Here is a 23,902-nt window from a genome sequence, read left to right as displayed (position 1 = left end):
TGATCATTCTGGGAGGCTAACAACAGAAATCTCATTTGATCAGATGGTGTACGGCCCTCGTCCTGCTCTGAATGTGGATCAAAGTGGGGGCCAACGGCAACGTGGTTAATATCTAAACAATCAGCAGGAAATGACATTAATTCACTGACGCAGCCCAGGCATCGCCTCCTTTCATCAACGCACCGGCTTTCCACTCGAGTACCCCCTCTTTCTTTTTCTCCCACTTTTCATAAAATCCAAGAAGAGGGAGGGGTGTGTTTAAGAGGAGGGGGAGGAGAGTGGAAGAAGGGAGGAGATGGGGAGACAGGAGTCAGATGAGCGAGCTGGCAGAGGTCACCCTCAGAGTAATAAGCAAGAGGAAACACACACACACACACACACACACACACACACACACACACACACACACACAGGCACAGCATGGATGCGGATAGTGTGTGCAACAGCAGATCAGGTTGTCCGGGCTCCTACAGATGCTTCACGGGACGCTGAGGACGAGGACGAGGTGAGAAAGTCGTCTGCGTTTGCTCATACTTTGCTCCTGATTTTTCCTGGGAAATTAAAATCTGTAGAAGTGACTTTTAATGAGGCTGTAGAGGTTACAGGTGGATGTTTGGGGGTGTTTAGAGTGAGAATGAATCTGTTAAAGGTGAGAGAGGCGACAGGAATAATCTAGACAAGAACGGTAAAGAAAATGAGAGGGATGAGAAGGGCTGACTTTAGCTTTTTGTTTCATGAAAAGAAAAATGAGCGTTGACCAGCAGGTGACCAGTCTCCTAATTGGATTAAAATAGCCAAAAGATGTCAACAAACTTGGCTGTGCAAAACAGAGACTCAGGTGAAGCGACCAGCAGCCATATGGGCTGAAGTAGATTCTGTGTTTAGCACCTGCATAGTGTTTTTAAAGTGTTCCCTGAGGCTGCATGGAGAGCTATGAAAGCAATAAGTTTCTCACCTTCAAACTGAAATATTTACATCCTCAAGGTGCCACTGAAAGGTTTTATTCCAGCAGACAATGTCATTATCTTCAAAGGAAATATAGAAGACAAAAGAATGATGATTTCACCTTTAAAGGTTTGTCATTTCGTAAACAATAAGCACATGAGTTTGTAACCAAACCAGGTTTAAAAAAAGCAGCTTTTTTGGCAGACTGCATTTTCTTCCTGTGTAACTGTTTCCTGCCTCGTGTTGAGAGACAGAATCAGAGTCCAACGCTAAGACACGACTGTGAATGACTGTAAGGACTGCTGAGTGCACTGGAAAGCTTGTTTCATATTAATATAGATGGATGATACAGACAGCAGCTGTCTTTTATCTCTGCTTTGTCTGATGGCAGTGGTGGAAGAAGTGCTCACCAATAGTAGTACCAATACAACAACGTAAAAATGCAGGTAAAAGTCGTGCATTCAAAAAGTGCAAAAGTATTATCAGCAAAATGAACTTAAAGTATCAAAAGTAAAAGTACTCGTGACTGATACATATTATCTGACATTATTAGATTGTCATTACTGGTGCATCAACTTGTAAACAGTGTTTTACTGTTGTAGCTGCTTGAGGTGGAGCTAGTTTTAATCACTTGTGGTGTGCAGTTACGTAGAGGCCAGTGGTTCCCAAAATAGGGGTCGGGCCCCTCCAAAGGGTCACGGAGTTGTGAGATGATTAATGGGAGAGGAAAGCAGAACACATATTATATCCATATTTTGGACTATTCTCTAAGTCTTGGTTTTATGTAAGAATATTATACTATTATTATTTGACCTCTTTAGGCTGTAAACAGCTATTTAAATGAAACCATCTGAGAAGTTTAGAGGGGAAATGTTTCTTTGGTAGAGCTGCTGACAACTCAGAGACATCTGAAACATGACAAGAGGCCCAACTTTGTTTTTTCTGTGAGGGGCTACAAGCCAGAAACGTTGGGAACCACTGGTTTAGTATTGCACTTTAAAATCTTAACCTTCAAAGTGACTATAGCTGTCAGATAAATGTGCTGGAATAAAAAAGTACAATATTTCCCTTTGCATTGTAGTGGAGTAGAAGTACCACAGAACTTGAGTAAATGTACCTCCCACCCCTCTCCTTGCACTTGCTCTTCTTTTTGCTTTTGTAGCACGGGGAGTTATTTCAGTCCTCGCTAACTGTCAGTCAGCGTGTAATGTTGATCACTGGAGATTGGTCAAACCACTGTGACCTTATTAGAGTCTGCCAATTTGCACTCAGTAAATAGTCCCACATGAGGGGCCCTCTCTGCATGCCTCTGTGATTGTGTGTGTTTCTTTGTGTGTTGTGTGTTGTAAATGTGTGTGAGGCACGGCTGTAAACATGTTTCACTTCTCATTGTTTCACAATTAATGTGCTCACAGAAGCTTGACCCTACACATACGCCCCTATTAACTTCAGCTGTGTGTGTTTGTGGGATGTTTACAGGCGGTAGTCGCCCGATAAAATACAAGTGGTACCAACTTTGACCAAAAACATGAAGGCATATGAACACATCCAGAGTCCATACTCTGGGGAGCAAGTGTTCTGCAGAGGGTCATTATCCACAAGCTGTGGACTGAATAACGCTCATGCCTGTTTCATAATCACAATACATCCCGTCATTATTTCTGGAAATATGGTCGAGGACTAAAGAGAAATGATAGGAATTGCTAATTGCCGTTCACTAATTGGGTGAACTAACATGCAATAAATTAACAGGCAGGGGTGGAAAGCATTTTCTCAAGTACTGTAGTTACTGTACTGGATGTTAGCTGCTCCACCAAAGATACGTTTCCCCCCTAAACTTCTCAGATGGTTTTATTTTTTTATTTTATTAACAGTTTGAGGCCTGTTCTTTAAAAAAAAAAAAAAAAAAAGATTCAAAGAGAAAAGCCCAAAATATTGATATAAATTTGTATAGCATGTGTGTGTTTTAGACATTTACTTGTAATGGAGTATTTTTACATTGTTGCTTTGGTACTTTTACTTAAGTAAAAGCATCTGAATATTTCTTCCACCTTTGTTCCAGGATGTCTTGTGGTCCTTCACAGGTTTTTTGGTGAAAAAATAACAAAATGGTTCTCAATAAAAAAGAGCAAAATCAAGGTTCTGATGATTATTGACATTAAAAATCTTAAACCCACATGCTACACTTTTACTCACTTTTCCTCAGTATTCAACACTAACCAGCCGGATCTTCAGAGAAACTTCAGCCTCAGCTCTACCTCTACCTACTGCTAATTAGCTAATGTTAGCATGCTAATGTGCTAAAATTGGATGGTAAACACTACACCTGCTACTGATACCTGCAACATGTTTATTGTTTTATCCATCTGTTAGTAGTGTTTCTATCTTTCACTTGATCTGCTGTTTTTTTATTTCTGATAGATATTTATTTCATGTATATTCATTTAGTTTGTCATGAAAATATTTTATCTTATTGTTGCAGTTCAATGTCATCAGGTGTTTAAATTTAAATTTCTTTTAGGATAAAAATTAAGTTTTGGTCTTTAGTGTGAACAGTCCTTCATCTCCTCTCCCCTCCTCTCCGAGCCAACATGTCAGTCTCCATGGCAACAGACTCATACCCGTCCATCGACTGGCCCGTGGTCTCTGTGACCCCGGCAGGTACAAATGTCACAGACTGGGAGCGCGATGCCCTTCTGGCGGTGGCCGAGGTGGTGGTGCTGGCGGTCATCTTGGTGATGGCGCTGCTCGGCAACGGGTTGGTGCTGGTGGTGTTGCTAAGGCGAAGGCGACACCACAACCCGCTGCACCAGTTCATGCTCAACCTCTGTCTGGCCGACCTGGTGGTGGCACTGTTCCAGGTAACACACACACACACACACACACACACACACACACACACACACACACACATCCTGGGTGCACCCCCTCCCTGCATCTCACTCCACCCTTCCTCCCCCTCCTCTTCCTCTCTGAGGTGTTGCCCCAGCTGGTGTGGGACGCTAAGGGCCGCTTTCCTGGCCCGGACATCCTGTGTCGCCTGGTGAAATACCTGCAGGTCCTCGGGATGTTTGCGTCCTCCTACATGATTGTGGCCATGACGGTGGACCGGCACTACGCCATCTGCAGCCCCCTGCAGGCGCACCGCAGCGGGGCCACCCAACGCTGGAACACCGTCATACTGCTGGCCTGGGGGCTGTCGCTGATGCTCAGTCTGCCACAGGTAGGGCGACACTGGTAGGGCGACACACAGGTAGGGCGACACAGGTAGGGCGATACAGGTAGGGGCGACACTGGTAGGGGCGACATTGGTAGGGCGACACAGGTAGGGGCGACACTGGTAGGGCGACACAGGTAGGCGACACAGGTAGGGCGACACTGGTAGGGGCGACACAGGTAGGCGACACAGGTAGGGCGACATTGGTAGGGCGATACAGGTAGGGGCGACACTGGTAGGGCGACACAGGTAGGCGACACAGGTAGGGCGACACAGGTAGGGGCGACACTGGTAGGCGACACAGGTAGGGCGACACTGGTAGGCGACACAGGTAGGGCGACACTGGTAGGGCGACACTGGTAGGCGACACTGGTAGGGCGACACTGGTAGGCGACACAGGTAGGGCGACACTGGTAGGGCGACACAGGTAGGGGCGACACTGGTAGGGCGACACAGGTAGGGGCGACATAGGTAGGGGCGACACAGGTAGGGGTGACACTGGTAGGGCGACATTGGTAGGGGCGACACTGGTAGGCGACACAGGTAGGGGCGACACTGGTAGGCGACACAGGTAGGGGCGACACTGGTAGGGCGACACAGGTAGGGGCGACATAGGTAGGGGCGACACAGGTAGGGGTGACACTGGTAGGTCGACATTGGTAGGGGCGACATAGGTAGGGGCGACATAGGTAGGGGCGACACAGGTAGGGGTGACACTGGTAGGGCGACATTGGTAGGGGCGACATAGGTAGGGGCGACACAGGTAGGGGTGACACTGGTAGGGCGACATAGGTAGGGGCGACATAGGTAGGGGCGACACAGGTAGGGGTGACACTGGTAGGGCGACATTGGTAGGGGCGACACTGGTAGGCGACACAGGTAGGGCGGCACTGGTAAGGGCGACATTGGTAGGGGCGACACAGGTTGGGCGACACTGGGAGACAAGGCTGAGGGTTTGGCTGTTGAAGCTGAATATTGGGACTGTCCTGTATTGAGGATTAATGATAATAAAAAAAGCAAACACATACATACATATTCAAAGGTTAAAATGGGGGAGAATGCCCCCAACAAGAACACTGTGTATTTACTGAAATAAATACAATGATCCTGCCACCGTTTGGGGGGTAATGTGTTGGCAGAGTATTAAATTTAGTTGTTATAGTAAAGCCAAAAAATGTAAGTTAAATCTGAGACAAGATGCCTTCAGGAGAAACTGATTTTAGGTATCTAGAGATTTTGTAATTTACATAAACAATTCCATCCAAGTACATTTGTTTCTAATAATTTCTCATTTACTATGAGTAAAATAATATTTGGGTTGCCAGGTTGTGAAAATCTTTTTGGCTGTTGATTGATTGATTGATAAACCCTTTATACAGTATGGTAAGACTACAGACTACATTTATATAAATATAATTGTGGGGGAAGATGCCCCAGACCAAATCTATTTTGTTCCAAACAAATAAATAATTCCTTATTCTTTTTAAATGTTTTCTGTGTATACCTTTGTCAAATCACAGAATCTTACGAACCTAAGAGAAACATTTTGATGAAGTTACCTCTTGTGCAGAAGTTGAAAGAACATTTACAAATGGCAGCCCACACAACTCTTTGCCCCTCCAGGTTTTCATCTTCTCCCGTTCAGAAGTGGCTCCAGGTGTCTATGAGTGTTGGGGCAACTTTGCTGAGACCTGGGGCCTCAAAGCGTATGTGACCTGGATGACCCTGGCTGTCTTCATCCTCCCTGTCCTCATCATCACTGTCTGCCAGGTAGAGAGGGACAGACCAGAACAGAATTCTTTCATTCATTTTTTTTTTACAGTTTGGCAAAATTCGCTGGACGTCCCCTGTCCCTTTTCCCTCAGGTGCGAATCTTCATGGAGATCCACAACAATCTGTACCTGAAGTCAGAGCGCCGCCTGTCCCCCGCATCCCCCGCCTCCCTCCCTCCATCCAGACGGGACAGCCAGAGAGGAGGAGGAGGCAGCAGAGGGAGGTCCAGTCTCCCCCCGTATGTTTCACCACTCATGTTCAACAACCCTGGGAGTCACGCCAGCTTTGACCCTGGATCCACCTTTCAGCACCTGCCCATGGGTCCACTCAGGTCCAACAGCATCACTTCACATTATGACATGCACACCTACACTGCAGTTCACCCAGGTGAGATCCAAGTCGCTGCAAGTTTGATTAGTCAAAAACATAAATGATGAAGTAATGTAATTTACAACATGTGGGATTTGAGGACAAAGGGCTAAATTCTTCAGAAACAACGGTGTGGTCCTTGAACTCTTTGACTGTTTGTGTGTTCCCTCTTCAGCTGAGCTGCAGCCTGATGTGCTGCCTGACCCTGCAGCGCCCTCTGCTGTCTGCTGCCCCGCGCCCAAAGCCCCCCCTGCCCGCGGTGGAGAGGTATCAGCGGCCATGTCAAAGACGGTGAGGATGACGCTGGTCATAGTGCTCGTCTACTCGCTCTGCTGGGCCCCGTTCTTCAGTGTCCAGCTGTGGGCCGCCTGGAACCCTGACCCACCGCAGAACGGTGCACACACACACACACACACACACACACACACACACACACACACACACACACACACACACACACACACACACACTGTCTAATCTCACTGTGTGTGACTATTACCTCATTTGATACAGATGTTTTTTTATTTTGTGGGCTTTTGTGGCCAAAATAAGGAGTAGGGCATTTTGTGTCAAGAATTTAGAAAAATGAAACTCCTGTTGTGAAAATTCAGCCTAAGCAAGTGAATAATACTGTAATAACTGCAAAAAGAACACCTTTGTTTTCATTTGGCACTGATAATAAAATAAATTAAATGTAAAGAGACAATAACTTTAAGTATTTTCTCAGGATTACATGGTATGTTATACAGATTTAAATAGGCTGCAAATCCATCAATCTGTGGAGCTGCAACACAGTTTTAAATAGTTAATACTTTTGAATAATTGATCTCATTGATCATTGATCATCAGTTCATATTTTCTTCCAATGACACCAAACTCCATGTGCAAAATGTGCAAAAAAAATACATGTCTGCTGTTGTTATATGAATTCTTGGGGGATTTTAATTCAGATTATTTACACAAAAAGTAAAAACAGAAACATCATGCAGCAGGGATTCATGCAAGGAGCTTTAGCTGCTCAACAGATTATAAAAACTGATTAAATGATTAGCTGAGTAATCAATTCGTTGATTTGTAAATTATGTTTTGATAACTGATCAATCGTTATTTCGCATGCAAAAATACCTGATTATTTATATATATATATACAGTATACAAAGTATATACTGTAACTTCTGTGCTTTTACTTAAGTAACATTCTGCCTCTGCCATTGATACACCTGTGTGTGTGTGTGTGTGTGTGTGTGTGTGTGTGTGTGTGTGTGTGTGTGTGTGTGTAGGTGCAGTGTTCACCCTGCTGATGCTGCTGGCCAGTCTGAACTCGTGCACCAACCCCTGGATCTACTCCGCCTTCTCCAGCAGCGTCTCTCCGGAGCTCCGCCTGCTGCTGCTCTGTCGCGGACACACACCGCGCCGAGGCTCCTTACCGAACGACTCCACCACCACACACTCCTCCAACTACTGAACAATACACACAACAAACACAGCAGAGAGCAAAATCCTGTCATGTGACACATAAAACACACAACTGAGTCTGTGTCGTGTAACTAACTAGAGTGCTGACTTTTCCACATGTCGATTGTTGTTAAAATAGTAGTTTGACATTTTGGGGAAATACACTTTTCAGAGTTAACGTTAAATGAGAAGATCGATACCACTCTCTGTGAATGAGGATATATGATAACATAATGAGATAACTTACAGCCAGGAGACGGTTAAACTAGCTTAGCATAAAGACGGCTATCCTGGTATTGGCTTGGAGCCGTTGCCAAGCAACCAGCAGAGGCTCCAGGTAGTTACTGCTCCTATCCAAGAAATAGTCGTGCACATAACTCCAGTAAAACGACAAATTGTCGTTTTTACAGTTGTATAAATTAAGCAAACATGATTTAATGTGTCAATTAGTGAGCTATAAAGGTACTGGTTGCCAGATTTAGCTAAATAATTATCATGTTATATCAAACAAACTAAACAAATTATGGTTTTATATGTGGTTATAGATTATTTCTTGGTGGGCAGCAGTGAGTTCCTGGTGGAAAACTTTGTTTTTTGTATGGATTAAACTAACAAAATCTGCCTGCAAGCATCTCTACAGCTCACTAATTAACACGTTACATCTCGTTATATGAATCTGTATAAAAAACAGTGTGTAGACTGACAATTCACTGTTTTAAGGTGAGTTGTGTACCTGACTATTTCTTGGCTTGGAGCGGTTGCCAGACACCCAGCTAAGGCCGAACATAGGTAGCACTGCTCTGATCCAAGAAATAGTCAAGCACATAACCTCGTGTTTTTGTAAGAATAAAATCAGCATCATTAAAAAGTAAATAACAGAGCTTTAGAGGTGCTTGTAGACTTATTTTGCTCACTAATTAACACGTTACCTTGTTTGTCAAAAATGACAAATTGTGGTTTTACATGTGGTTATGTGCTGGATTATTTCTTGGCAGTGACTTCCTGGAGGAAAATTTAAGTTTTTGTATTTTTACACATTGTTTGTACAAATTAAACAAACAAGATATAATGTCAATGTTTCCAGTCTTTATGCTAAGCTAAGCTAACCGGCAGTTAGCAGTAGCTTCACCCTTGGCAAGGAAGCAAATATTTCCCACAATGTCCATCCATCTATTCCTGAAGTAACTGAGAAACAAACTGCTGTAATACATTTTATAAAGTGTAATTATTGTAAATCCATGTTTGGATGAATTTTCTGCTTCTGGCTGATGATTGAAAAACCAATTTCCTTCTCAATTTTCAACACAACAGAACAAATGCAATGAGATTTGCAGATTTCTTTTAAAAACCTTTTATTCATTCTCTCACCAGTCATAAAAACACTTTGCACAAAAACATCTACCGCGACTTAAAAAATGTTTTTTCCAGAAACTTCATACATACAATGATTTGTTCTGGGCTTTTTTTTTGAAACACAAAAAGGTGCCGTGGCTGTACAGTACCGTTTTTCAAAAACCCCGCACTGGAAAACACATTCAGTGTTTCAATGAAATGGTTTAGTTGACGTCTTTCAAAGTGTCACTTTTCCTTTTCAAATACTTTTTTTCAAAAAGGCAAAATAACTGAAGGTTTTAGTCAATTTTGAATGAGAGTAAATCAAACTCGCCTGTTGAATGACAGCATGTTATATACCCATAATGTCACGAGTGTCAGTCTGCTGTAACTGAAGGGAACTCAGAGTATGGACACACAAAGGCAGCAGGCTGGTCTGCAGCTAATTTCCTGTCCATTAACCTGAACATACATGTGCTTTAAATTCATGTCTGTAGATGAGGTGGATACTGAAGGCAGAATGAAAGAGAAACTATTCTTCCATAGGTACCAACAATACCTTAAAAATCAAATTACATGTATTTTAGACAACAGCCTGCACTTTGCAATTAATTGGTTTGAAAACTAATACTTACATTTGGTCAGTATAATTACCAAACAAACAAAAAAGGTAGCACACAGTGTAAACGTACACCCTTTCCCCACACATTCAGTTACATTCCCACTTAAATAGAAAATTTGATGCACAGACATTTTTCTCTGTGAAGAGGGAAATCTTGGACTGAATAAAGAAAGTAGTGCTCCAAAACAGAAACATAACAGTTGTATCTTTCATTTGAACAATTTCAGTTTTCTTCAGGTTATAAAAGATAAAGCAACCGTCAACAAATCACCATGAAAAGACCAAAACCAACAATGTGTTAGTCCTCAATACCTTCTGGCTTCTTTACCCCGTCTGTGGCACTCAGCCCAAAGCCTATTTGTTCTGTAAATCGTTTTACAAACACACCATTTTAAAAAAAACAACAAAAAGTTATTTCCTTACACAGCTGGCCACAGTAGTTTGTAGCAAACGTTACTCAAACAGGAGGAAAAAGTGCATTTGCTGGGGACCATTTTCTGTCGCGGATGAATACATATTAGTGAGGACAGCAGAACGGCGTCAAATAAACTACAGTGTGTGTGTTCATGGTGATGTAGGAACATATCACCCAGAGCAAAGGTCGGCTTATTGAAGAGTTTTTAAATTGGCTGTGTCCGGAATCACTCCTCATCGACTACATGGTGCACTATATTTACTGTCCGGCATTATTACGAAAACAAACGGAAAAAAAGGCATGCTAACAATCCCTCAATGCATCACATTTCATCTGATGGCTGTTCGATTATGGCAAAAATGTATCACACAAGACAAAACAAGAGCGTTATTGTTTTATCTCAATTATCTTGTTTTCAAAATCGTGATTGGAAATTAAAATTTGATTAAATTACAGTGACGACAGAAAACGACGAACTGTCATTACTGCACGCTATAGAGAAACCACAGAGCGTCTGTGATGCAGAGAGTAGTGAGTGAGGGAGTGGTTTCAGACACAGCCATAGTTTGGCATCACTGGAAGATACTGGAGCTCTATGGCACAGAGAACTACAATATCAGGCTTTGTCTACACAGTACTTGTCAGTAGGATCAATTCACTGTTGGCTTTGAAACAATATAGAATATCACCATCCTTTATAGTATCTTTATAAAGCGCAGGGTAGACATTATTTCCACTCAAAGAAATGATCACAGTCAAAAAAAATTGCCTTAAACACATTCCACCGAGCAATAAAACATTGATTAAAACATCTGAACCAAATAGTGAATTGTTTAAAACCTCCATTTATTTTCCCGAAAGAGAAAATAAGGAAAAGCTTATTCAGGCCGAAGAGGGCTGACTCACGTCTCCTGTTCCCTCGAGTCCGGACACAAAAACTGCCCCCAAACACAAACGTGAGCAGGTCATGTTGGCAGTAAACCCAGTCATTGATCAATGCACAATTAAATCACTGAAAACACTGTGGAGCTGATATGACACAAGACGCGCTGATACTGCAGCTGCTGAATCTCAAACAAATGAAATGATGAAACCTGGCTACAGTTTAAACTGCTGACAAACACACACATCTTCTCTTTCACACACACACACACACACACACACACACACACACACACACACACACACACACACACACACACACACACACACACACACACACACACACACACACACACACACACACTTTTCCTTTCATCCAAATACATCAAACCCATTAAAAAGATTACTTGTTGTCAGATTGTCATTATACAGTGAGCTAAAATAGACATTTTTCTGAATTTACAAAGGTTTGTTGATATAACTAAACTGCAATGTGTTATTCATAATTTCTTTAAAAAAAAAACACTGTGTCTCCTATAATCCAAAATGATGAAAAATTTGGATTGTGTGCAATTCAGAGATTTTACCAGTAAACCCACCGATCTGGTACAACCACAGCCTCTTACCCCCCCCCCCCCCCCCCCCCCCAAAAAAACAGCGTGTGGTGTCATCGAATACTGCAAGTGGTCTCATCCTGCTGGTTTACACAGCAGGTAAATCTGTGGGGCGGAGGAGCACAACTGTGTGAGCTTTTTTCTGCTCAAATGTGTTCAAAATATCAATACAACGATGCACGATGAGCTGCTCTGGTTGGAGGGTGTATGATACAAAATTACAGGCACACAAAGTGCACACACATTTATGTACACGCACACTGTTAACTGTGCCTTCTACACTGCGAGCATTGTGACCTTCTAGACCAAAAGATTCCTACGTTAGTTTTCAACGTCCTTACTTTCCTATGTCTTTGTACTTTTACACACATTGCTCAATTTTTGCGTCTTTTGTCGTTGACTAAGGGTTAAAAATGTTGCTACCGCCGACATAAAGAAATAACCTCTCCCTGTGTGGTGGTCAACTTCCAGACTTCTTTTCCCCAAATGTTTCTTCCTCTTTTGTGTTCTTTCGTTCTGCATAAAAACCTGGAAGTGTCATCGACCCCACACGCTAAACTAACACGTGACAGATAGATTTACTGCGCCGACAGTAATATGAATGCGTCCTTTTACTTTATGTCCAGCCCTTGAGGAGTGAAGCAATGCAAGTGTGTGTATGTAGTATGTGAGGGAAAATGTACAGTATCTCTAAGTACTGTAACAAAAAACATCTAGTGTTTGACTCTGAACCTCAGTTTGACTGACGCAGAGGCGAGTGTGTGTTTCTGTGTGTGTGTGTGTGAGGTTCTGAACCTTTATGGCAGCTCAAGACCCTGAGAGTAAAGTCCTCATTAGTTTACTGGCTTCTTATCTTACAGTCATTCTGTCTGTTGTGCGTCTATCGGGCGTGTGCTCCTGAAGGACTTACCAAAGGCACGTCAAATACCAAAACCAGAGGTCTCAACGCGGTGAAAAGCTGCTTGACTAGCTTTAAAGGTCAGCTAAGCTTAACGTCACAGCAGCAGGTCTCAGTTTTTTACTGATAAAATTATTGTTTCTATGGCTTCAGGGTTGCATACGAGGTTATGATCTCTTTATATAGACGGTGTGTGGTTGTACGGAGTAACTGCAACTCTCGTGTGTGTTTCTGTGAAGTGTGTGTGTCCTTCTCAAGTCTGTTTTTTTTCTTCTTTTTTCTACACCGTGTCCTCGTCCATCTTGGCGACGTCATCCAACGTGACAGCAGCCGGTGTGTTGTTCCCCTCCGCCTCCTCGTCCGATTTTGACGGAGAGGGAGGCGCTAACATGGCGGCGCGCTCCTCCTTGGGCTCCTCCCTCTCTCTTCTCTCCTCCTCTTTCCTCTCTTGCGCCAGCAGGCGGTAGTTGATGCCCATTCCGATGAAGAGGACCACACTTGCGACCATGAGGATGATGCCAGAGGTGATGTAGGTGTAGTCGTAGTGGTTGTAGTAGTTATAGAAACTACCTGGAGGTGCACAAAAGAGGGAGAGACCACGGTCTAGATCAATATTTAGACTATTTTTAACATTGACTGTGCCATGATATCGCTAGCATGTAATGTATAGCTGCATGTGCTGTTGCCATTTTAAAAACTTGACAGATCACGAAGACTTAAACTAGGGATGCACCTTTCTGGCTTTTTCCTCTCCTGGTACCGATTCAATACCAGTCTCTTTGAAACGTGTAAACCTCTTCCTCGCTGCACAGAGCTCACTGGGATTATTGGTAAGTTAACATGAGTCTGTAACTCTAACTAGGGCTGCAACTAGCAATTATTTTCATCATCAATTAAGACAATTATTTTCTCAATGAAATGTCAAAGTAGTGAAAAACGTCCCTCACGTGACGTCTTTAAAACGGCTTGTCTTGTCTGAACATTAAAGACAGTTACATAACAGTTACATTAAAATGAGAAACGGTGAGTAACATCAGTAGCCTCAAAATTATCTCAATGCAGCAAACAGAGCGGGACAGAAAATATTTACGTATTTAAAGGCCCTCAGTTGTTTTCAGTTATTCTGGTTGATCAGACCTCTTCTCTACCAATAAGAGTGATAAAAGGTGAAATTTGTCCCACCCTAGAAGTTGCAACAAAGCGAACAGGAGAACGAGTAAAGTTTCAATCAAACACAGTCTCAGAGTCACTAAGTTCAACTGTCTTTAGTGTTGATGCCGTCTGAATAAACGCAGCCTTCCACCCCTCCCTTTTCCTGTGATGCATGTTGGATGTCTTACCTGTTAGCGGCGGGCCCAACAGCACCGGCCCGCACTCCACTATAGTGACCAAACCCACGGCCGAGGAGAACCTCTGAGCTCCCACCAGGTCCATCAGCGTCTCAAACAGCACCGCGCTCAGCCAGCCAAAAGCGAATCCAAAGAAGATGGCGTAGACCACAAATCCGGTGTAGTCCACTGACAGCGGCGCCAGCACGTGGCACACTCCGTTGTAGAGGACGGCAGCCGCGAAGAAGTACTGCACCCTGGGCCGGACCCACTTGGTGTTGGCCAACATGCCCATGGAGGGCCGGGCAAACATGTCAACGAATGCCAGCACAGACAGCAGGAAGGCCGCCTTTTCTTTGCTGATATCTTTACTCTTGGCGTAATTGGAGAGGAAGACGAGCGGAGCAAAGAGGCCGAAGAACATGATGACGTTGCCACTCAGGTACAGCAGGAAGCCGCGGTGTTTGAACAGCGTCAGGTCGATGAAGGAGTTCATGGTTTGCAGGACTGTCTTCTTACCCTGTGGCTGTACTGAATCCACCGCCTTGGTCTCGCCTACCTCAGAGTCTGGTTTGGGCGGCTGAGGTTTGGGTCCGAGGGGTCGCATGAGGGAGCCGGCAACGCAGCAATTGAGCAGAAGTCCTCCCAGGATGAGGAAGCTGCCTCTCCACCCAAACTCATCGTACAGCCAGGAGTTGAGAGGAGCCAGGGTGGACAGGAACACAGGGCTGCCTGCCATAGCGATGCCATTGGCGATGGGCCGACGCTTGTAGAAGTATTTACCGATCATAGTGAGGGCCGGATTCAAGTTGAATGCCAGTCCCAAACCTGGAGACAGAAAAGGAGGGAGACGAGAGATGACAAACAAAAAGGAAAAAGGTCATTTATTTTCAACATGTACATGTGGAAGAGGATATGTGGGGAAAAAACAACTAAAACAAAGCATAGCAGAACATAAAGGTACGTTACGGTGTAACAAAAAAAAAGTTGCAGCACATTTCATTGAAAAGAATTATCTACCAGTCGGTTCCCTAAAATATATGAGAATATATGAGAATGGCGAAGTCACTGATCAATGGACTGTATAAAGTGGAAACAGCCTCAGAAACCACCCTGACGATGGCAGAATAGCTGAAAACATTTGGTGAATAAAGCGTGGCGTACTGGAGAAGAGTTATGTGACCTGTTTTGAATGTGATGGACAAACAAAACTGTTTTAAAACTACATGTGGCCCAAACATGAGAGCTCTTAGTAACTATAAAGTCACTCAAACAACTACACGAGCAGTTAAACTCTACTCTAACTTCAAAGGGTACATTTTACTGCATGTGTGGTATATTTAAAATACTGACCTCCCACTACTCCTATGAAGAAGTAAAGCTGCTCCACAGTGTTGCAGAAGGAGGCCGCGACCAGCCCCGACCCTGCCAGACAGCCACCGAGTATGATGATCGGTCGACTGCCATACTTGTTCACAAGGATACTGCTGATTGGACCTGGAGAGAAAGAAGAGACGAGCAAGAAAGAGAACTGATAAATGGAGTGTGGTCATTTATACTTTATTTTTACTTTGCATTTTTAAGTCATTACCTCGTTCCAGCATCTAAATTAGGAGGATGTGCTGCTTTTCTTTGTATTATGTGACACTAAAGTAAATATTTTTAGGGCTGGACAAATCAAAACATTTGAAGACGTCACTTTGGGCTTAAAGAGAGTGTAAGCGGCACTTGACTATTGACATTTTATTGACCAATCAATTAATCAGTAAATCTGCAGATCAATTAAGACAATAATCATCAGTTGCAGCCCTACGTACATGTACATTATTAGTGCTGTTATTACTGAAAATACAATGTATTTTACACAATGTATCAGCTCACCATTGTAACTGTTCACCAACAGGTGGCGCTATGGTGGCAAAAATAAAAGGACAATGACTGATTGTGTAACCAACGGTTGCATGGATGTTACATGGAGGGTTGGAAGACGGCAGGAGGAGGGAGGGAAGAGGAGGTGAGAGTGAGAGGGTGAGGGAGCCAGGCAGTGCAAGATATGGCGTGACACATGTCAGAGTAATATTCACCAGGAGCTAAAATATAAGGAGGGAGAGGAGAAAAGAAGTGAAGAAGAGGAGGAGAGTCAAGGCCTTCCACGTGTCTCAGCTTGCGTGCCAGCCTCTCTATGAATGGGCCTTCACATGGATGGAGGCTGACACTGGCTCCGCGGGACAGAATACAAAGTACAGGCCTGCAGCATCTATACAGTAGCTCTGTGTGCATGAACGGGCACAAAGAGTCGGATGATCACTCCTCAGGCCTAACTGCTGAATATTAGTGGTACAGCTGAAACTTTTAGTCCATTAATCGATTAGTCGGTCAAAGGAAAAATAATTGGCAACCATTTTGATCGATTAATCGGTTTAGTGAGAAACACTCTCTGGTTCCAGCCTTTCAAATGCTATATTTCTCTGCTTTTCTCTGTTTTATATCGCTGTAAAGTGAATATCTTTGGATTCTGGACAGCTGGTCAGACAAAACAGGACATTTGAAGACGTCACCTTGGACTTTGGGAAGTTGTGATATTTTATGGTATTTTTTCATCATCTTTAATAACATATTATCTTCATAATAATGATTAATTATTTGATTTTTTGCCACGAGTTAGATGATAAATAATAATTTACTTGCCCCTTGAGGGACAAAGTATTTTGAATTCAGTTGAACTGAGACTGATATCACACTCGTGTCTGTACGATAAATATAAGGCTGGAGCCAGGAGACGGTTAGCTTAGCATAAAGACTGGAAACAGGGGGAAACAGCTAGCCTGGCTCTGTCCGTACAGACATGAGAGCGTTTTCGTGACGAATTGTTCCTTTGTCTTTTCTTGACTACTTTTTTTTCTCGACTTGAACTAAAGATTTCTATACAGTAAACGTCACACTTTTCTTTCCTTATATACTTAAATTGTACATCTCGATTGCACACTACAAATCAAACTTACATTAATTTCATGTAAAAGTCTTGTTTGTTTCATTCATTTGTTGAATCAGCATAAGCTAAACAACTCTCACTCTCCAGGCCCCTCCAGGCATAATCGTGTCCTAAAACCTCTAGTAATCATCGCATTAACACAGGCATTTTATCACCACTCTTTTCTTAATCAAAAAAATAATCAGCTAATAGAGCCATAACGAAAATGATCTGTAGGTGCAGTCCTAATTATGTTTGACAGAAGTTGGGTACAACAAACTTATAGAACATGAATCATCTCTGAGGATACTCTCATTCCAGTATCTCTACCAGGGTGCCCTCAGCCGGCATCCATTTCCTCACAACCAGCCGGGGCCCTTCACACAGACCATGGTGGCTTTGCCCTTGAAACTTGGCAGCTGACCACAATGGCCGGGGGGCGCTCTGGATGCATGAGCATTCCCTCACGCACTCACTAAATACCTCTCTCCGACACCTAGTTTCTGTGTTGTGTCTGTCGCTGGCGGTCTGACTGCCTGGCACAAAGCCTGTCTTGGTGGGTTGCCGTGTTCGGGGTGGTGGGTTTCCATGTTCCAGTCAACCAGGAGATAAAAGAGGCGAGCACGGAGGCTCAATCTCTACCAGAACCCACATCGTACACACCAGACTGCAGCATTTCTTCTGAACAAAAGTGAACCTGTACAAGGACAGGAATGAATCTGCATCCACTCAACACTCACGCACACATAAATAAATCAGTAGTGACAGTCTTTGTTGCTGCCTGGCAAAAACACAAAGAGGGCAGTGAGTAGTGTTCTCAGAGATATTATATAAACGATTTGTTCTCCCCCTCCCTCCATCATTTGCTCTCTTTCTCTCCGTGAAGGAAACACTGAGCGGAGGAGACTTGTCCTCAGCTTTACTCTGACACAGCATCCACAAGTGAGAGAAACACATGTCGAGAGTGAACCCAGCTGTGACGAGCTATTCCTCAGTCTAATTTTAGCAGAACCTTTTCGCTTCTTACTGCGCAGCGTCGAGGTGTTCATCTCACTTAGCCATTCATTACAGAGCAAATGTTCATGCAAGTAGCAGCTGGTGATGAGTCAGTGCTACCAGAAACAAAACAGAATACAAGAGGGACAGGAGATGATTGGATTTGCCCCAGCAGTTGAACGCATCACATTTCTCCATCACTCACATTACACAGAGACCAACATCCATCCATCTGGACTGTCCGTTCAATATTAAGCTGGAGCCAGGAGACGGTTAGCTTAGCTTAGCATAAAGACTGGAAACAGTTAGCCTGGTTCTGTCCAAAGGTAAAACAAATCCGCCAACCAGCACCTCTAAAGCTCACTAATCAAACACATTATATCACGTTTGTTTAATCCATAAAAAAAAGTGTAACAACCAAACGTTGTAAGGTGGCACCACATGCCAGAATATTTCTTGAAGTCACTGCTCCCGACCGAGAAATAGTCCGGCACATGATCTCACGTAAAACAGCAGCTTGATGTTTTCAAACTTCAGTTTTTATATGGATTAAACCAGCGAAATATAACGTGATAATTAGTTAGCTTTAGATTTGCCGGCAGGTGAATTTTTTTTTTTTTTTTTACATTTGGTCAGAGCAAGGCTAGCTGTTTCCCCGTTTACAATCATTATGCTAAGCTAAGCTAACTGTCTCCTGGCTCCAGCTTCATATTCACCATACAGACATTAGAAAGCAAATGAGCGTATTTCCCTAAATGTTAAATATTCTTTTAAGTGGCTTCTTTTCTTTTTGAGGTGGTTATTTTTGAGGTCATTGTTAAAGGTGTTGTGCTGGACTGCATTATATTCGAAGGTGTTTCTTATGTTTTGTCCTCCCTATTTACACATTAAAACAGGAGGAGGGCAGAATATTAGAAAACTCTCTGAATATAATGCAGTCTGGTACGACACCAGCACTATCCATGACCTCAATGTTAATATATAATTGAATTAACACCTCCACAGTGTATTGCATGTTTCTATATTGTACACTGGAAATCAAACTTTGACAATAATTTCATGTTAGTGTTTTTTTTCCCATTCATTTGCTGAACTGGCATAAATCCAAAGCTCTCCCTCTGCAGGCCACTTCATGCTTAATTATATCAATATCCTGTAACTCCCGAGCACTTATTAAATTAAAACAAGCTGCTGTGCATTCATGCAAAAACACACACACACACACACACACACACGCACACACACACCAGAATAACAGAGAAATATCAGAGATATCAGCGCTCCCACTCAGTGAGGCCTTTTTCCAACATTAGATCCTGACAAATTCGTTCCGTTTTTTTCCTGTGCTTCTTAGCTAACTTATATTCCCAGTTCTGTTGAATCACAATCAGAAGACAGAGGGCTTGTCAGTGGTCCAACCTTTTGGGGGTAGGAACTATGGCCAAGAAACCAAAATTGGAACCAGGTTGTTCATGGAAAAGAGGATAAAGATCTATAGCTCATGCCAAAGTTCAGGGAAGATTTCCCACCCTGGGAAATGGGCAAATTATGACTCAGCACACTATAAAATAATTAGCATCACTTCAGTACAAAATCAAGATTAACTGCTGGACCACCATTTTTCAGATGGTGTTAAGTTTGTTTGAAGCATTCACATTTGTATGTTTTATCTTTTAATTGTGTTTTATTTCTCTCTGACCATCTTTGATCATTCCCTGAAATTATTGTAGTTTATCTGTCAAGCACCTTGTGAACTGTGGTGCTATAGGAACAAAGTTTACTTACAAAACGGCTAAATTATCACTCACTGCAGTTACATCCTTTTGACAGTTGCCACAAAAGTATTTACGTGAGCGCTAAATAAAACATTAAGATACAGCATGCTCAACAGTAAGCTGTCACACAAGGGCATCCCTTAAAATGTGCAATACACGAAACTTAACTGGCCACTGCAAGCAGACTTTTAAAAAGATGAAAGACGATTTTGATGCTTTGTTTTAAACGGTCCATCGTGAGTCCAACAATGTTGTAGGAGTGCAATGTTAAATCAGAGGAGCGCTCTTTTCAAAGGAGGTCTCCCACACTCACACTTTGTGGGTCCAACATATTTGTAACTAAATTACACTGGAGAAAATTAGTTATGCAATGACAAGCTTTTCGAATTAATTTACCAAGATTTGGGGCCCTTTGCTACACTACCTGAGTGAAACACTTCCCCTGTGGTGTCTCTCTACGTCTATTTATATAGATATTTTAAAATATATCTATTTTGTCCATTTTTGCCATCCGTCCTTCCCCTTTTAAGTCTATCCTGTTTACAGTGTTGTCTTTATTGGCAGCTGAAAACGACACAACTCCTTTATCTTGTTGCTGTTTGTTTCATGCCTCGAAACAAATAAACAGATGGACGAGGAAGAGAAGAAATCAAACTCTTGCTTCACGTCTTCCTCTACCTTCGTGCAGAGCATCCGGTGCCTTTTTAACTGCTTCACACTATTAGTCAGCTGTCTCTGACGTCATGCAGCCACAGTAAATTAATGCGTGTGTGGGGGTTTTATTTTACCTTTGAGGAAGTCAGTGTGTGTACGTGCTTTGCCTCATGTGTAGCCAGTGAGTAATTTGGTTGTGGTCATTTATGCCCTGGTTTGGCCAAAAATGTCCTACAGCCTCACTCATACTACAGTACAAGCAGGAATAATAACGTCACCAACTGGCTGAATTGTGAAACAAGAATAAAATTAAAATAAATAGGGGAAAAAAAGTACTCCAACATCTGTCTCCTGTTATGCAATTCACTCCTCCCTTCTGTTCCTCACTCAGCAGTTCCCACTCCTAAATGCCTAAAGCGACTGAATAAGGCTGCAGGCTGACACGCAGCTCTGAAGAGGATGAACGAGTGAGTGGAAGGAAAAGATTCAAGATATATAGATAGATTTTTAGATATGAAGATTTGAACTTTGAAGACAGAGAGAGAGAAAGAGATGATGGTGTCTTGCATGTGCTGGTTAAATACACTGAGAGAGTGTAATAAAAGAGAGTGTGTCTGAATGAGGAAAGACCTTGCTTTGTGTCTTGAGACAGAAAGAGAGACACCTGATCTGAAACCTCACCGAACCTGAATCTGGATCAGAGTCTTTCTTAAATCCTGCCTTAACATGTAAATGGAAAGGTTGCTGTTGCAGCAGTGCAAACACAAAGGGTCTCTGAGTGCAAGAACTGGCTGTTTCAAATCATCTTAAAGGCACGACTTGTTATTTCGCTCCAGCAGCATTGCAGATACAGTTTCTAAGCTTGTGACACTCTGAAGGAGCCTAGGGTTCTAGGGTTCTAGGGTTCTAGGCAACTATTTGATGGATTGCCATAAACTGAATTCTAATAACTTTGGTGGCCCTCTGAGTTTTCATGTAGCGCCATCATCTGGTCAAGGTTTCAATGTGTCCAAAACTTTGGTTTATGACCAAATACCTGGAATATGCCAGACTAAGATGGTGAACATGGTGACCATTATATCTGCTAAACATCAGCAGTGACATTATGAAATTGTGAGCATTAGAGCTGCTAATGACAATCATTTTCACTACTGATGAATCGGCAGATTATTTTCTCAATTAATCTATTAATCATCGATTAATCATCGTCAACAAAACAAAATCTGACAAATGTCCATCCCAGTTTCCCAGAGCTCATGATGACGTCTTCAAATGTCTGGTTTTGTCCAACCAACAGCCATATTCAGTTTAAAATGATATATGGCTGGTTTTAATTAAAATAACACCAAAACTATATTTCCACAACACATTTATGTGAGTGGAGTTGCTTAACTGAGATATTAATGTGTTCATTTAATTACACAACAAACCAGTGAAACGATATTTGCCAATAGAGAGGTGAAAAAAAATACACTAAGGATTTTAGGGTGTACACAACACTGCTTCCCAGCCAATAAGTTTACTCGTGTTGTTTTTATGCCTTCTGTTAAATTAATTTAGTCATTAATTCAATGTTTTACTCCAGCAGCTTTAGTCGGATTACAGCGGAACAAATGTGTGCTTGTTTTCATATCTTGCATGCAGGCACTCCAAAGGATCCATTTCTCATATTGTCTCCTGCTCTCCCTTCAAGTGTTATTCAAGCTGCGACTGACGAGAGAGAGCGGAAACTGAGAAGAAAAGAAAAAGGCTTTGTTTTTGTTTTTGTTTCGCTTCAGTGAAGGGTGAACGATAAAAAAGGCAGAGCTTCATAAGAAACCAAAAGGTCATGCTCCAGAAACAGGCTTAAGGTATGAGAAACTCAACTGTAAATATCAACACACTACAACACACACTACTCCAGCAATTCAGTTTCACTCAACAAACACAAGACCCAAGTTTCTAGTAAATATTCTCTCTCTTAGGTTTTCTCAAGCTTTTTATTGTAAACTGCAGCGTCAACCACAAACGCTCCAAGCTGTACGGCCTCAGTTTGTTTTGGCGCCGTAATTACTGCAGAAACATATTCTCATAGTAACGTCATACTATGTCCATCTACTGGCCGCTGTTTGGAGCTTTTGTTTATGTTCAAGAGACTGAGGATCTGCACATGACGGTATTTAAGAGTTTCCCACTTGATCTTTTCAATGTTGTTTACAATGTTCAGCTACTGTTGGGTTTGAAAGAAGGCATTCCTCTGTAGGCGTCTAATTACAAGGTTAAAGGAAATAAAAACTACTCAACACAACTTATCACACGCACACATTAGGGCTGCATCATATGGAGAAAATGTGCCACAATGAGTGCTATTTACTTATGGATACAAGTAGTCAAGTGTACTACTTCAATAAGCCTCCGGTTGTGTGTGTAATGGGGGGGGTGGGGGTTGTTTTAACCTAATTGATCATTGACAAAGATTGAAGAGGTGTGTTGATTTAAGAGTTGTCATTTCTTTATTCAACTTACAGCAACTGCAGGCGTGACACTGAATTGCTCAGCTGATAATCAAACAGCAGAAGGTGGTTGAGATTCTGTCGTGAACTTAAATTTTCCTAATTCAGCCACGACAAGTCATGTGAAATATGTGTGTGTTTACGATGCTGTTGGTACTCGTGGGGTTTTTTGGGGGGTTTTTTACGTGCAGCGTCACATAGGCGGCATGTGCCATTTTGTGTGCCATATTTAAATGAAAATGAAACTCCCAGTTGGCTCAAAACCAGCCCTGTGACAGGTTCGTTTTGGAGCACATCCAATGGGCACGACACCACACCTACTGTATATAAATAGCTGGACAAATCTGAGATTACGGGCAGCGATTCAAAGGTCTGGAACCAGGCTAGGTTAGATGTACTGATAATATACGATGAATTGCCTGTGCCCGCTGCGTGTAACATGAAATAACATGTGATTATTTAACGCATTAGTGTTCATTTGAGCCCTCTAAACAACAGAAATATACAAAGATATGCCACTGCCTGTCGAAATCTCAAGTGATTTGTCAACTGCCTGAACAGCCATCCCACTCATATTGTAAAGGGTTAGAAAAAAATTAGAAAAATACAGTAATATGAATAAATAAACAGTGAAATTGGAAAAAAAAAAGCACTTTTAAATACACACACACACCACTCACCTCCAGCATACATGACCGCCAGCATGATGGAGGAGATCCAGGACACCTGACTGGGTGTGGCGCTGAAGATGACCTCTATCTCTTTGAAGAACACAGTGATGGATTTGGGGAAGGCGTAGGAGAAGCCAATGGAGATGAAGGCCCCCACCACCACCGCCCAGCCCCAGCCACCTTCAGGAGGGGTGTACCCTACAGGCCCACCTGTTGCTGGAGGCATGTCTGCTCACGAGGAAGAAGAAGAAGAAGAAGAAGAAGAAGAAGAAGGAGGAGATGAAGATGAAGCTGGAGGACAGCCGGGTTCAGCGTAGAAGAAAAGGCCCGACCAGGTGCTCTGGGATCAGGACTCAAAACCTGTGGGAGAAACAGAGCAGAGAGCTGGTAAAAATCAACAAAGATGATGGAAGAAGGTGAAAGAGATAAACACATACTTCATCTTTTCCTGCTTCTTAGCATTTTTATCTAATTTGTCATCGGCTGCGAGGTT

The 23,902-nt window shown here is 42.7% G+C and overlaps 2 protein-coding genes across 2 annotated transcripts; one reads left to right on the top strand and one right to left on the bottom strand.

Moving 5' to 3' along the window:
• The first annotated feature begins 1,056 nt into the window (after positions 1–1,056).
• Positions 1,057–7,769, top strand: LOC139288432 (vasopressin V2 receptor-like). The gene is made up of 7 exons (XM_070909730.1): positions 1,057–1,074; positions 3,630–3,806; positions 3,923–4,168; positions 5,786–5,932; positions 6,028–6,127; positions 6,549–6,698; positions 7,585–7,769. Exons 1-7 carry the CDS (start codon positions 1,057–1,059, stop codon positions 7,767–7,769), a joined length of 1,023 nt encoding a protein of 340 aa, XP_070765831.1.
• A 5,033-nt stretch (positions 7,770–12,802) lies between these two features.
• LOC139288935 (monocarboxylate transporter 1-like) lies at positions 12,803–23,635 on the bottom strand. The gene is made up of 4 exons (XM_070910402.1): positions 23,419–23,635; positions 15,204–15,347; positions 13,863–14,678; positions 12,803–13,092 (listed from the first exon to the last, which is right to left on the bottom strand). The coding sequence occupies exons 1-4, from the start codon at positions 23,633–23,635 to the stop codon at positions 12,803–12,805; spliced, it is 1,467 nt and encodes a 488-aa protein (XP_070766503.1).
• Between the last annotated feature and the right edge of the window lie 267 nt (positions 23,636–23,902).

Source organism: Enoplosus armatus, chromosome 8, assembly GCF_043641665.1.
Source record: "Enoplosus armatus isolate fEnoArm2 chromosome 8, fEnoArm2.hap1, whole genome shotgun sequence".
Classification (NCBI taxonomy): Eukaryota; Metazoa; Chordata; class Actinopteri; order Centrarchiformes; family Enoplosidae; genus Enoplosus; species Enoplosus armatus.
The sequence above is the reverse complement of the archived record's forward strand: the minus strand, read 5'-3'. Positions and strand labels throughout refer to the sequence as shown.